The sequence below is a fragment of the Eptatretus burgeri genome, chromosome 5 (genome assembly GCF_056783735.1).
Source record: "Eptatretus burgeri isolate ZD-2024b chromosome 5, Ebu_testis_v1, whole genome shotgun sequence".
Lineage (NCBI taxonomy): Eukaryota > Metazoa > Chordata > Myxini > Myxiniformes > Myxinidae > Eptatretus > Eptatretus burgeri.
In genome coordinates this window covers 4,319,691-4,332,262 of record NC_140965.1, presented here as the reverse complement: position 1 = coordinate 4,332,262, position 12,572 = coordinate 4,319,691, and the positions used below count along the sequence as shown (strand labels likewise).

At 43.9% G+C, this 12,572-nt stretch overlaps 1 protein-coding gene across 9 annotated transcripts in view; it reads left to right on the top strand.

The window, feature by feature from the left end:
* Window positions 1–12,572, top strand: part of LOC147025739 (CDP-diacylglycerol--inositol 3-phosphatidyltransferase-like) — a 102,208-nt gene that overhangs the window by 81,185 nt on the left and 8,451 nt on the right. For 6 of the 9 annotated variants that reach the window (XM_085880487.1, XM_085880488.1, XM_085880482.1 and 3 more), the window contains one exon: window positions 7,084–7,263. The exons of 1 other annotated variant lie outside the window; for it this stretch is intronic. In XM_085880487.1, coding sequence (XP_085736613.1) covers window positions 7,084–7,244 — 161 coding nt within the window. In that variant the 3' untranslated portion in view covers window positions 7,245–7,263. Of the gene's footprint in view, window positions 1–7,083; window positions 7,264–10,324 lie in introns of all 9 variants that reach the window. 2 more of the 9 variants (XM_085880484.1, XM_085880491.1) reach the window with 2 other exon arrangements.

Below are 12,572 nucleotides of genomic sequence, written 5' to 3'. Positions count from 1 at the left end.
CGTTCAGCGTCCACAGGTGGTGCGGGAATGGCCGTAGAAGGAGAGAGGTGAAGGTGCTGGAGGGTTTTCGGTGGTGGTTTGATGGTTATGGTGCCGTTTGGGAATGGCGGTGATGCGATGATGTGGGAGCGTAGATGGTGGCGGTGGCGTGGTTGTTGGCGTTGTTGTTGGCTGAGTGTTGGAGCGTGGTTGTAGTTGATGACGATGGCTGGTGTGGTTCAGGTGGTTGTTGTGTTATGGCGGTTGAGGCGTGGTTGGTTCAAAATAAAGTTAGAACAGAAAAACGGCTATCTCAAAGCGTCGCAGCCCGGATGAATCACATAAATTCCCTCTATACAACGGGTTTGGGCTAACTACACATGTACTTACAGAGATATCTCACCTCAGGGTCCTGAATGGTGGTTTGCGAATTTCCACAGCCGTAACATTATATTTATATTTTTACCTACCGACCCTACATTTTAGCTGAAGAACTGCGTAAACCAAGTTATAAAATAACTAAGGCCTAAGCATTAATATAATTTGTTGGTGGTTGTGAGGATATGCATTGCAGCCTGTTAAAATGGGTTGTTGATGACAGTTTGCGTTTATGGTTAGATGGAGGTGCGGTGTAATGGACATGTCCATAAGGTAAAGTGTTTATTGGTTCGTGGGTGCCAGCAGTGACCACTATTTTCGTTGTGTCTGTGTGTCTGTCTGTCTGTTTGTGACTCTCTCCAGAGCATAGCTCTGTGACGTTTGATGCGATCTTGATGAAACTTGGACACAAGCTCGATATCATGGTCTAGTTGTCTTTTTGTATGAGGGGCCCCATGTGGGCGGAGCCACGCCCACTTGAACTCTTTTCTTTTTTTTTCTCGCAATTTCATTTCCTAAAAGCTGTGCGTAATGTCCATAAGTACAACATGTAAAAAATCCGATTTGATTTGGTCAACTTTGATTGAAGAGATTAGTAGGGCTTCCTCAAAAGCTTCTACTAACTCACTTGTACCTATCATGGCATTGTTCAATAATACCTGCGAACCATCGTCGCCTCCCGGCTAGTCACTTAATATATATCATCATATAAAGTGGTGTATGATTAAAGTTATTCTGTTGTAGTAATACTTTGAATAAATGTAGTAATTAAATAAGTTTGAATAAGGATATTGCATTGCTGTGTTGAATGACTGAACACAACTTTAAGGTTGTGGTTCCATTGATGTTGAGTAATCTACTGATGTGGACCTGCGACTGCGGTTGTGGATCCGCTGTTTGGAGAGGTTCTGGGCTGAAAGGATTGAAACCTTGATTAACCCGAGAGTTGGCGTCAAAGCCACCCAATGCTCGCCTGTTTATACATTTATCGTTTTTAAAAGACTAGTCTTATAATATTTTTTATAAAGCATTGCAGTGAAGTCTGATCCAAATTATTTTAAAGCAATATATGTATTTGTATATTGTAATCAGTAAAAAATAGTGTGGTAGATAAAAACATTAGAAAGGAAATAACTTGCACCAAAAACGTTAACATTTCACGCTGACACTCATGCCGGGGGTATCGCTATAGCTCTCTGTTCTTCGAACAGGCGAGCTAAAAACGGTACCCAACCGATGATCCGGGCAGTTGGGAAATCAGTAAATTACTTATAAGTTAAGGTTATAACTTCAAATAAAATAGCTTTAGTAAGTACTTACTATGTGCGTGCGTGCGTGCGTGGCTTCCTTCTTGGGACTACTGTGCAGTAATTGGTTTTAATTTTTATTCCAATCCTCAATAAGGTCATGAAATCCATCATCTCAGTTGATATCAAATTCTTCCTTTTCTCCAACAACCTCATCTCAGATCACCAATTTGGATTCAGACCAGGTCACTCCACCTTGGACATGCTGCTTCGACTCCCAACAATGGATGGAGGCCCTTGATGTCAGACACGAGATTAAGGTCGTCTCTCGAGATGTATCTCGTGCTTTCGATAGTCTGGCATCGTGCCGAGCAACTCCAAACTGTCTGCCTATGGAAACCAAGGCCAACTCCACACATGGCTTCCTGACTTCATCTATCTTGTAGCCAACATGTGGCACTCAATAAAATCCTTTCATCTCCTCTCCCTGTCAAGGCTGCAGTGCCCCAAGGAAGTGTTCTGGGCCAGTCCTATTCCTGATCTTCATAAATGATCTTTCTGACTGGAAAATCCTCTTTATCCAATTGCCAATGTCCACCCTGTGCCATGACATCCTTCATCTTTCAGACAGGCTGCAACCTCTTCCCTCTCTTTAAATCTTGAAAAAAAATCACAAGCTGGTCAAACACTTGGAATATGTCTTTCAATCCTGACAAATCTTATGTTATCATTATGTCTCTTCGAAAGAACCGCCTGGCAAACCATTGTATTTACTTTCTTAACAATCTTCTTGAGGAGGTTCAGTCATTCAAACTCCTGGGTCTCACTATCAACCATGATCTTTCTTGGGGAAATCACATTTCAAAGTTAGCCTCCAAAGCCAGCCACCAACTGGGCATCCTCCATTATACAAAGTCCTTCTTTGGCACTTCTTAACTCCTATCCACCAACAAGACTTTCATCTGCAGCTTGATGGAGTCCTGCTCTCCTCTATGGGCTGGCTCCCCTGCCTCACATCTTGCTCAAATTGACGCTGTGGAAAACAAGGCCTTCAAGATCCTTGGAATATCCTGTGCTGAAGCTGAGTCTCTGGGCTTATCACTTTGTCATCGTAGACAGGTTGGTTGTCTCTGTCTTCTACCGCCTCCATTTTGGTCCTCCTATCTGCACCCTCTGCTATTTCTGTGCTTTGTTCCCCCCCCCACCCCCCCCCCAGATGTCTGCAGGGCTCACACACGATCCACTATCAACTCTTCTGGTAAACGACTGAAATCCAGGATCACTGTTCGCCTCCACTCATTTATCCCTCTTTCTCCCATCTGTGGAACCAACTTCCACATTCTCTTCAATCTCATTCTTCTCTCCAAATCTTCAACTCAGCTGTTCACCACTATTTCAGATTGTCCCCAGTCCAGAATGATCTTTTTTTACCCTTGTTAACCCCTGAAATCCCTCCCAATTTTCCAGTTTTTCTTCCTTGGAGTTTCCTTCTCCATGCATGTGTGTTTTGCATCCTGTTTTTGTCTGGTCCATCCTGATCCGTTCATTGTGCTCGCTCTTCCATTCAAGTGTGTGTGTGTGTGTGTGTGTGTGTGTGTGTGTGTGTGTGTGTGTGTGTGTGTGTGTGTGTGTGTGTGTGTGTGTGTGTGTGTGTGTGTGTGTGTGTCTATACATAATTTCAATTCTCTCTTGAACCTGTAGTTCAGTTGTCCCATTGCTTTAGTCATTTGTATCCTTACATTATGTTAATCATTCTTTTAATTCGATCTTTAATTTAATTTGTTTTGCATTCCTAACTCCAGGGATTTCCCTACTGCGAACCCAGCCATGGTTGCCATGCTCATGCCATGGAAGCTTTTTCCTGCTTTAAAATTATTTTCTTTACACTCAATGTAATTGTCCGAATAGTGGACAAAGTTAAGTTTATTGCTTTGGCAATCTCACATTTTTCTTGTATAATTATGGAGAAAGTAGGAGCACTTCCTTGCTTAAAGTAAATACGTTTAGTCATAAGAATTGCTAAGTTCTTTAATTTTTCAGATTTTACTCCAGGTTTGACACTTAATTAGTCGACAAGCTCCAATCCTCAAATCCGAAGATATATTTTGATTATATTCTGTTGAACCCCTCTATTCGCGGGGGATATGTTCCCGGGAAATGCCGTGAATAGCAAATCGGCAAATAGCGGGGCATTGTTTCAATGGAAAAAGGGGGTATAGGTTCCCTGTGGTTGGTGACCTGCAAAAAATACCGTGAATGTCGAAGCTGCAAATGTCGACACCACAAATTGTTTGAATGGGAAAAAGGGGAATAGGTTCCTGCTGGTTCTTGATTTATGAAAAATATGGGGAATCAGCGAATGATGAAGCCGCGAATGTCACGCATTCTTTCAATGGAAAAAGGAAGACAGATTCCTGGTTCATCGGGGAAACTTTTAAAATATTTGACTGCGAATGCATATGCTTACAAATAATAAAAAAGAGACAACACCAGGTATTGTTTCCAATGTTTATTGAAGGAATGTGATTACAGTTTATTAAAAGTGATTAACCAACCGCATCGTAAAAGGGAAAAAAAACAAAAAGCAATGAGGATCGTGATGAGTTGCTCACTGAAGGGGAGGTAGGATAGGCAGGCGAGGAACGTAAGGGTGCTGGTGCTTCTGAGCTGGACGGACCAGGGTGGAAGAACTCTGTGATTGTGAGCTGCTTGGCAGATTGCCGTAGATTTTGATGTAGCTCCTTGCATGGGAGCATCACATCAACCAATCCCCTCGTGAACTTGAGGTAACGCTCCATGACTGTATCGGCGTCTAACAACCTCCTGGTAACTGACCGCATGTCAAGCAGTATCTCACTCAGGAACTTCACTGTGAGTTTGGACCTCGACACCTCTTTCTCCACATCACTGCCTGCATACTCCTCCTCCTCCTCCTCCTCCTCCTCCTCCTCGGAAACCTTGGTAATAGCTCCCAATTCCTCCTTGGCATGCAAGGCGATAAGAACATCCAACTCCTCAGGCTTCAAGTCGTCAAAGCATCCCGGACGTGGGTGACCACTTTGGTGCTTGGTACAGTGCTTGCCGTAACACTTTCTTGGATCGCTTTCTCATTCTTCCGTATGTAGTAAACCGTGGATTAATTTACTCCAGAGTATCTGCCCACAGAAGCCACATTCTGTCCTCTCGATAGCCAGTCCAGCAGATCCATTTTGTGACTCTGGTTCATCACTTTCTTCAGCCTCTTGGCAGTGGTCTCTGGCACTGGTCTTGCGCTTGGGAGCCATGTTTGATCAATGAGCAAATGAGCGGAACGAGAGTTAAAACGCTGGTCAAAGCAGCGGGATGAAAAGAATGATTGAGACCCAGGGAACGCTGCTTACATGTTGCGGGAATTGTGGGTAGCTGTGGGAGGGGTGAGTAATCTGCATTGTTTGTGGATGGAACGTTTTACCACATGCACTCAGCTGGGGTCTGGGAGTAGATGTGGTGTGAAGCATTTTAATTATGCAAGCATCCATCCTTACATTTTACTCAGCAGGTGTCAGATGTGGTGAAACATTTTAATTGTGTAACTCGCAGGAGGGAAACATCTTCGGCAGCTCATACTAGATTCCGTGAAGCATTTTAATTACTTGTGCAAGGATCCATGCTCACATTTTATATTTTAATTGTGCAACTCATGCAGGAAGGTGGGGAGGGACACATCTTCGGCAGCTCAAAATGGATTCCATGAAACGTCTATAGTAGAATGGTAGAAGAAACCACGCAGCTCGGTTACAACGTGCTTGGTGGGAGATATGTTTTAGAACTGTTTAGTATGTGGCTCGTGCAAGATATGTCTTTGTGTACTGTACTGTATGGTGTGTACACACAGCTCGCTTATAACGTGCCTGGTGGAAGATACGTTTTATAACTGTTATGGACGCAGCTCGTGGAAGATATGTTTTTGTGTACCAGTGCACTACAGAATGTACATACAGCTTGTTTATAGCGCGGCTCATGGAAGATATGTTTTAGAACTGTTTAATGTGCGCAGCTCGTGGAATTTTTTTTTTCATCTGCAAAAAAAAAACGAATACATGAAGCACGGGGCCGCAAATGGAGCATTTTGTAAACCAAGAATGGTGTGAATCCGTGAATAGCGGGGTCCGGCAGTACTTTAATCGGTCCTTGAGAGGCCATCTTGGAAAATCACATCATATAATGCATAAAATTGCTCTAAGCTCATAATTTGAAAACTATAGCACCTACAAAAATGATATAAATAGCAATTCAATGGTATGAGTGAAGAAAGTGAACAAAAAAATTTTTTGAGTGCTTTATTATCCAGAAACCGTTGCGGCCTGTTCCAAGTCAAGGCATTTTTGAGCAGGAAGAAAAAAAAATGGCGGTTTAAGACCCCTGTGAGGTGACAGCGGGCTGACCAAGATGGAGTGCTGCCATCTTGGTCAGGCTTTTTTTTTTAATGATGAGCACCCCCTGTAAATTATCTTCAAAAATTGTTTCAATTTACCCAGATTTCATTCTTGCACTCGCTTGGAGTTCCCTTAGTATGCATAAAAAGTTTTGGGCCGCTAGGTTTCATGGTTTTGAAGTTAACACACACACACACACACACACACACACACACACACACACACACACACACACACACACACACACACACACACACACACACACACACACACACACACACACACACACACACACACACACACACACACACACACACACACACACACGTCGATAACATCTCAAAATGCAGTTCTGATTGTGATGTCATACTCTATTACAGAGCGTGGGTGCTGCTGAATTTCTTGGCAAGGGCTATGATGGGTGGTTTGCCATTACCTTCTCGGCAGTAGTTAGGGCAGGAATTTGTAATTTGTTCAGGGTGCTGGCGATAACTCGTCTATTCTTCGTTGAGAATACCATGGGATCTTTAACGTCCACCAAGTAATGTCAGCAGACGGGCTGCCCAGGTTAGCATACAGCCGAGGAATGGCCCACACATTGATGAATCACCCTGCGTGTGAAACACCGGGATGACAGTTTATAGCTGGGTCAGGATTCAAACCCAGACGAGACAGCTTGGAGGCGAATGTGCATACCTCTAGGCCATTCTGCCAGCCCCAAAGTGCTTTACAAAGAAGAAAAATTAATTGGCAACAAATTAAAAATGACACCAACATTAGAAGTTAAGGAAAAGCAACTGTAATGACATGAAACTTCAAAAGAGATAAAAAAAAATTGTGATTGAGGCAATGTATATTTTGAAAGGCAGATTTCCACAGCCTCAAAGGATAACTATAAAGTCCCCCTGTCCCCTGACCCCCTCCTCCACTCCCACTCAAACTGCACACTTCCCTTCCATCTTCCCATTTTCACCCCACCAAACTGAACAAAGTGAATCCACCTAAAACATTTGGGGTTTAAAGGGGATATGCTGTTTTTTTTTTTTTCTAAACTGTATTTTCAGTTCCAGGTTTCAAGATGGGACTGTACCCACTGATAGTGGTCACCTGTGCTCCGGTGGCTCTTGTAAAGGCTGTCATCTCATTGATGCAATTGCTATCAGCATCTGCAGACATCACTGCAATGGACTGTTTAAGCAAGGAAAGGATGACTTCAAGGGAGTGAGCAAAAGCCAACCTTTTTGGTAATTCTCACTCGACTGACTTTACTATATTTTCAACAGGATTGAGGAGTATAGAGATCTCCAGCTCCATTATATGCCGACGACATTATCTGTTGCGCTAACAAATGCTGCTATTCTGAAGTATTACCACCACTTTCTATCTTCAATGAACGTCTCCAAAAGGTAACTTCTTCTATTGCTCCGATACATCAATACGATTCCGTCGCTGATAAACTAATAAATTCTCGTCTCTCACCATCCTCTAAACCCTGATAAGAGCTAGTCATATCTGTCTCCGGTTGACATTCCTCTTCTATATCTTTACACTTATAGGATGGAATAATGTTGGATGCTTGCTCTGGAAAAACACTTTTTTGCATACAAATTTGAGGCTTGTGGGAGAGCTACAACATAGAGCGGATCAGGATATAACAGAACAAAAGGTATGATAGAAAGAGAGGGGAAATACACCAACAGCAGGGTTTCGGGTCAACAAAGGAGACTTGGAGAAATAAGGGATGTGGGGTAGGGGAAAACACAGGGGGTGGACAAGATGGATACAGCTGCAAACTTGGGAAGGAAAACCTGGAAAAAGCTCAATGTCTTTATACTCTCTTTACTGAAAAGGCCAAGTGTCTCAATCCACCCTTCCCTATAACAATCCTTTGTCCATCGTCGGTTGCTCTCTGCAGCTTGTGGACTTCTCTTCCATTAAGGTTGAGAAGTTGAGAGTCAACCTTGATACCTCCTCTGTAACTGGATCTGAGAGCATTGGCACTTGTCAGAGTCCCAGAGTCTGTTTTTTGCCCACCGCAGGCAGTTTGGTACACTTTGTTTTCGATTGCTTTGCTCATCCTGCCATCCTTCCACAGCATGCCAAGGTTGTACATATTATTTCAGAAACATACACCTGATTACTGTCATAGAACCCTAAGGTTACTTATTTGATCGATCTGCACCAGCAGGCAGGAGAACTCCAAACTTGAATTTATTTCAAAGTCAAACCCAAGCGGAAGATGGCATGGTACACAACAAAGCAACTCTTAACTGACTGTTTTTCTTCTCCACACCCCTCCCCCCTCCTTTTACTCTGCTTTCCTGATTATTTATCCGCAGAGTGAATATTTACAAAGTCCCTCCCCTACAAACTGCTTGTTACTTGCAAGACTATTCTGTATGCAGAAGTAAACTGCAAAATTTCTCGCACCCTGGTGATGTTTCTACATGGGTAATAGTCTGACTACAACGTTATAACCCATCCCTTTTTTATGTTATTCCACTTCTGTCATCAACATCTCGCCCTGACAAACCTCACACAATCATATATAACAAACTTTGTTGCATATTGAATCAGACATACAAGCATTAACATTGCACTGTACCAATACACTGCCTCACAGACACTAGTGAAGAATTTCTGACTTTCCCTCTCCAAATCCAAGCTGAACACTAACCTCCATTCTTTCATCCCTCTATTCTCTCGTCTGTGCAACCGACTGCATGTCTGTTGTCTCTCAAGGGTGGTGCCCATTGTAGCTGCATACTTTCTTCCATACACATCTTCCTGCCCCTTTCCTTCCTGACACTCATTCACTCGTATGTGATATCTTTGTCACCATGTTCCCTTTTGATTCTCTTTCAGTCTGTAAACCTGCTTCCTGATGTTTAGCTCCTCCATGAGCCTTGATTTCCATGTATCAAACTACCAGCCTGTGATGCACACTTCCACACATTAGCAAAATTGAGGAATTAACAAATAAAACGAGATATTTATTTTCTGCATTAAGAATATTCTACTCTCATCTTGCCTGATATATACTGAAAATACTTGGGTAGGATTGGATCGGTATCTAGACATCTGCACTTTTAACTTTGTCTGGCACACAGCTTTACTTTTAATGCATCAGCTTGGGGGGGTCCTCATGTGCAAAAAATGTACCCTAAGTTACTCACTGGAATTTTGAAGTTGACCACTTCCCTTAACAGAAAAACTTTGTTACCATTTCCATAACCCGGCAATAATTGCGAAAATGGTGCCTATTTTGGGGGTTCCGACGGAAATTGTTGGGCCAATTATTAGGGGTAGTGGAAATGGAAACGACTGTTACTTTGCAGTCTTGCATCCGAGAAACACAAACTACCCCTCAAAATGTCGGTCGTGAGACCCTCTTTCAAATGATATGCAAATTAAGTTCATTGGTTCAAGAATCAGGTCACTAGAGGTCAAAAGGTCACAAACATTTGGGTCAAGTGAAAATCTGACCTATCTCTGAAACATGCCCCACAGAACATGCCACATCCATATTTTACCCTCTCTGAGGGTCGATCCCATCACCATAGGTGCCAAGGAACACAATTGTATGAATAAAGTGGAATTTATTGCAATAAAATGAAAACAGCACAGAATGGAAAGCGATCGACTTTCAATATGATCACTTTTTGGCCACCGCTTAAACGATTTCCTGTTGGGAAACTTAAATGGTTATTATGTCATGCCCGTTCACCCTCGATAGACAAATTAACCCTGAAACTGTTTGCCGTAGAAGACTCTTCCATGTGATATTACCTTTATGGAGATTGGGCCAATAATGAGGTCACTAGAGGTCAAAAGGTCACGGAAATTGGGGTCAAGTGAAAATTTCTGTGGAAAATGCACAACAGCACATGCCAGATCCATATTTTTTCATCTATGAGAATGCCAAAGGAACACAACCAAATTGGTAATTGACACTTAAATATGGTACCTTGCACGAAACCAACGATTAATTCCCCCAGTTTAATTGCAGATAGGTTACCATCACAATAGGTGGCAGCACCTGTACAGTGCCTCCATTACATAAAACAAAGAGTGATTGTACACGTGCTATGCTATATTGTTGCGGAAATGGGCCCTTAGTGGGAAATTAAATGTAGGATTAGCCCATATCCCCCCTTAAATGCATGTTTAGCCAGGTTGTTTGATAATTGGACATTACATGTGTGTCGGGAGTTGTAGCAGGCTGTCTAACGTTCGTACAGTGGTGGTGTACCGAGAGGCGCCTTGCTTCTTTTTCCTTCCCCCCTTCTAATTCGCCCCGCCCAGCGCTCTGAGAGTGTTGGTTGGCGAGACGTGTCGGAAGCCCATTGGTGGAGAGCGGCTGCGGACTCGAGGGATGGACCAATCACGTATCCCCGAAGGTGTTCCAAAAAGAGCGAGCCCCAAGAAAGGCAAGGGAGGAACTGCATGAGGTCTGCCTTCTGCTGGTGTCGGTCGGCCATCTGCTTCGAGAAGGACGGCTGTGTGAGTCTGCGATCTGCTTCGTGGAAAAGGCCCGCCCCGAAAGGCAAGGGGAACGACTTGGGTGAGTCGGCGATCGGCTTTGTGGAGAGTAGTTTTGGCCGGCTGTTGTTCCTCGGCCATGGACCCAGCCTGCGAGCCCACGACCCCGATTTGGCCTAGTCTGGTGAACAGGCCAGGCCTGGATTTGTATACTGGACCTTGTGAGAAACCAGCTGGAACACACCATAGATCTTCCTATCCTGTGCCGTCGACCTTACGGGTGCTGGACGCGCCGAGGCTGCATGCGCGAGCGGTGCCGGGAGAAGGAGTACGAGCGCCATCTTGCCACGCGGCATGCTCGAGCTTGGGCGCTCGAATCCGTTGACATCGGCTTCTCACGAGCCGCATTCGTGCCTTTGACATTTTCCCCTCATCCTTGAGGCATCACCAAGTACTCCGTGTCTAGTCTGCATGTTGTCCAGGTTTATCTCGCTTGGGCTCCCTTCGAAACCCGTATCCGTAGCTCCCTAGTTAAGAGCGGGTTATAGATTAATTATAACGTTCGTGAATGCTTTGCTTGTATTGTATTCCCCGATGTGTTCACAATAAATCTGGCTGATTCATATGAAAATTGCCACCTTGAGTTTATTCGTGCCGTGCTGAGGAACAATCCGCTCGATTTGTATGTAAAACCAAAATGGTTACAGACTGGCAGACTTCGCTTGGTCTCTGACAAACCCAGTCTGTAACCGGGGTCTATTTCCCCAACTGGCAAGGCACAGGTTACTTTGGTATCGTGATCCGAGGCACGTGACCCAAGGCCTGTGCCGAACCAGCCGGCGTTATAACCCCTGAGACGGCGGTGCTGTTAAGTGACGCCGAATCTTCAACATTTGGCTGTCAAGAGTAGGGTGCGATTCCCACCACCGCCAAAACGATAACAATATTAGGCATGGTTCTTTGAAAGTTTCTCCAATTTGCTGTAAAATTCCTGTGAAAACGTGAAAAGGCAATGCAGAACAATGTCTTATGAACCATGAAGAAGTAAGTATCTTATAGTTTTCTATGCTTAATTGAAGTGCACTGAAGTTAATTGAACATTAAGTCAACAGGTCATTCAGCAAAGCAGCAACCGAGTTTGAGGAGGCCAACATTCAAGCCATATTAAATGTCAGAGAAGAATGAGAATCCCTTCCTCACTCCCCCAAAAGAGAAAATGCTCCACAATATCTTAGCCAAGGAAGTCATGTCAGAAGATATCAGAGAATAGCTGCTGAATGTGGAGAGAATCGTCAACGATACCTACGAGAAACTTCGTAGAGAAAGGTACATAGAGAAGACCGTTCGACTGTCAGACACGATTCATCGCACTAACCTTAAAACCTTTGCTGCAATCCGCAAGAATTCATTCCCACACAAAGGAAAAGCAAAACTCAACAAGCGAGAAGATGCTCAGATGAAACGTACACTAGAGATTGCAAAGAAACGAGGACGGACTATGGAGGAACTCCTGCAGTATGGTGTGTGTACAACGTCTCCTCTCTGATGATGAAGGCCTAATGACCAAGCCAATTAAAAGTGAAATTGTCCATGAACTTGAAACTCATCTCAGCGACCAGGACCCAAGAACACAGAGACCTGATGACTCGATGGGAACATGCTGTATAGTTGATGTGATGGCAAACATTCGCAAGATCGAAACAGAGTTCAAAAAAATTTTGGTGACTTCTGTGATGCCTTTCTAGGCTATGTTGCCTCTACAGCAAAGGGTGCCTCGAGAATTGATTTTGTGTTTGATTCCTACATGGGAACGTCTTTAAAGGATTGTGAGCGGCAAAGGCGAGAGAAGAAGTCACCCATAGAACTGCATGATGTGTCCAGGGAAACCCCTCTCCCTTGAGAAATGGACAGGTTTTGGCCATCCAGTGTCAACAAAGCAAAATTTGAATCCCTCATTCATGCAGAGGCGCTGGTACGGAATTGGAGTGCTCCTACGTTGGAGATTAGAGTCAGTCATTTCTGTGGACCAGACAGCATCGTCGTTTCGTGTTGGTCCATGACACCGAGACCT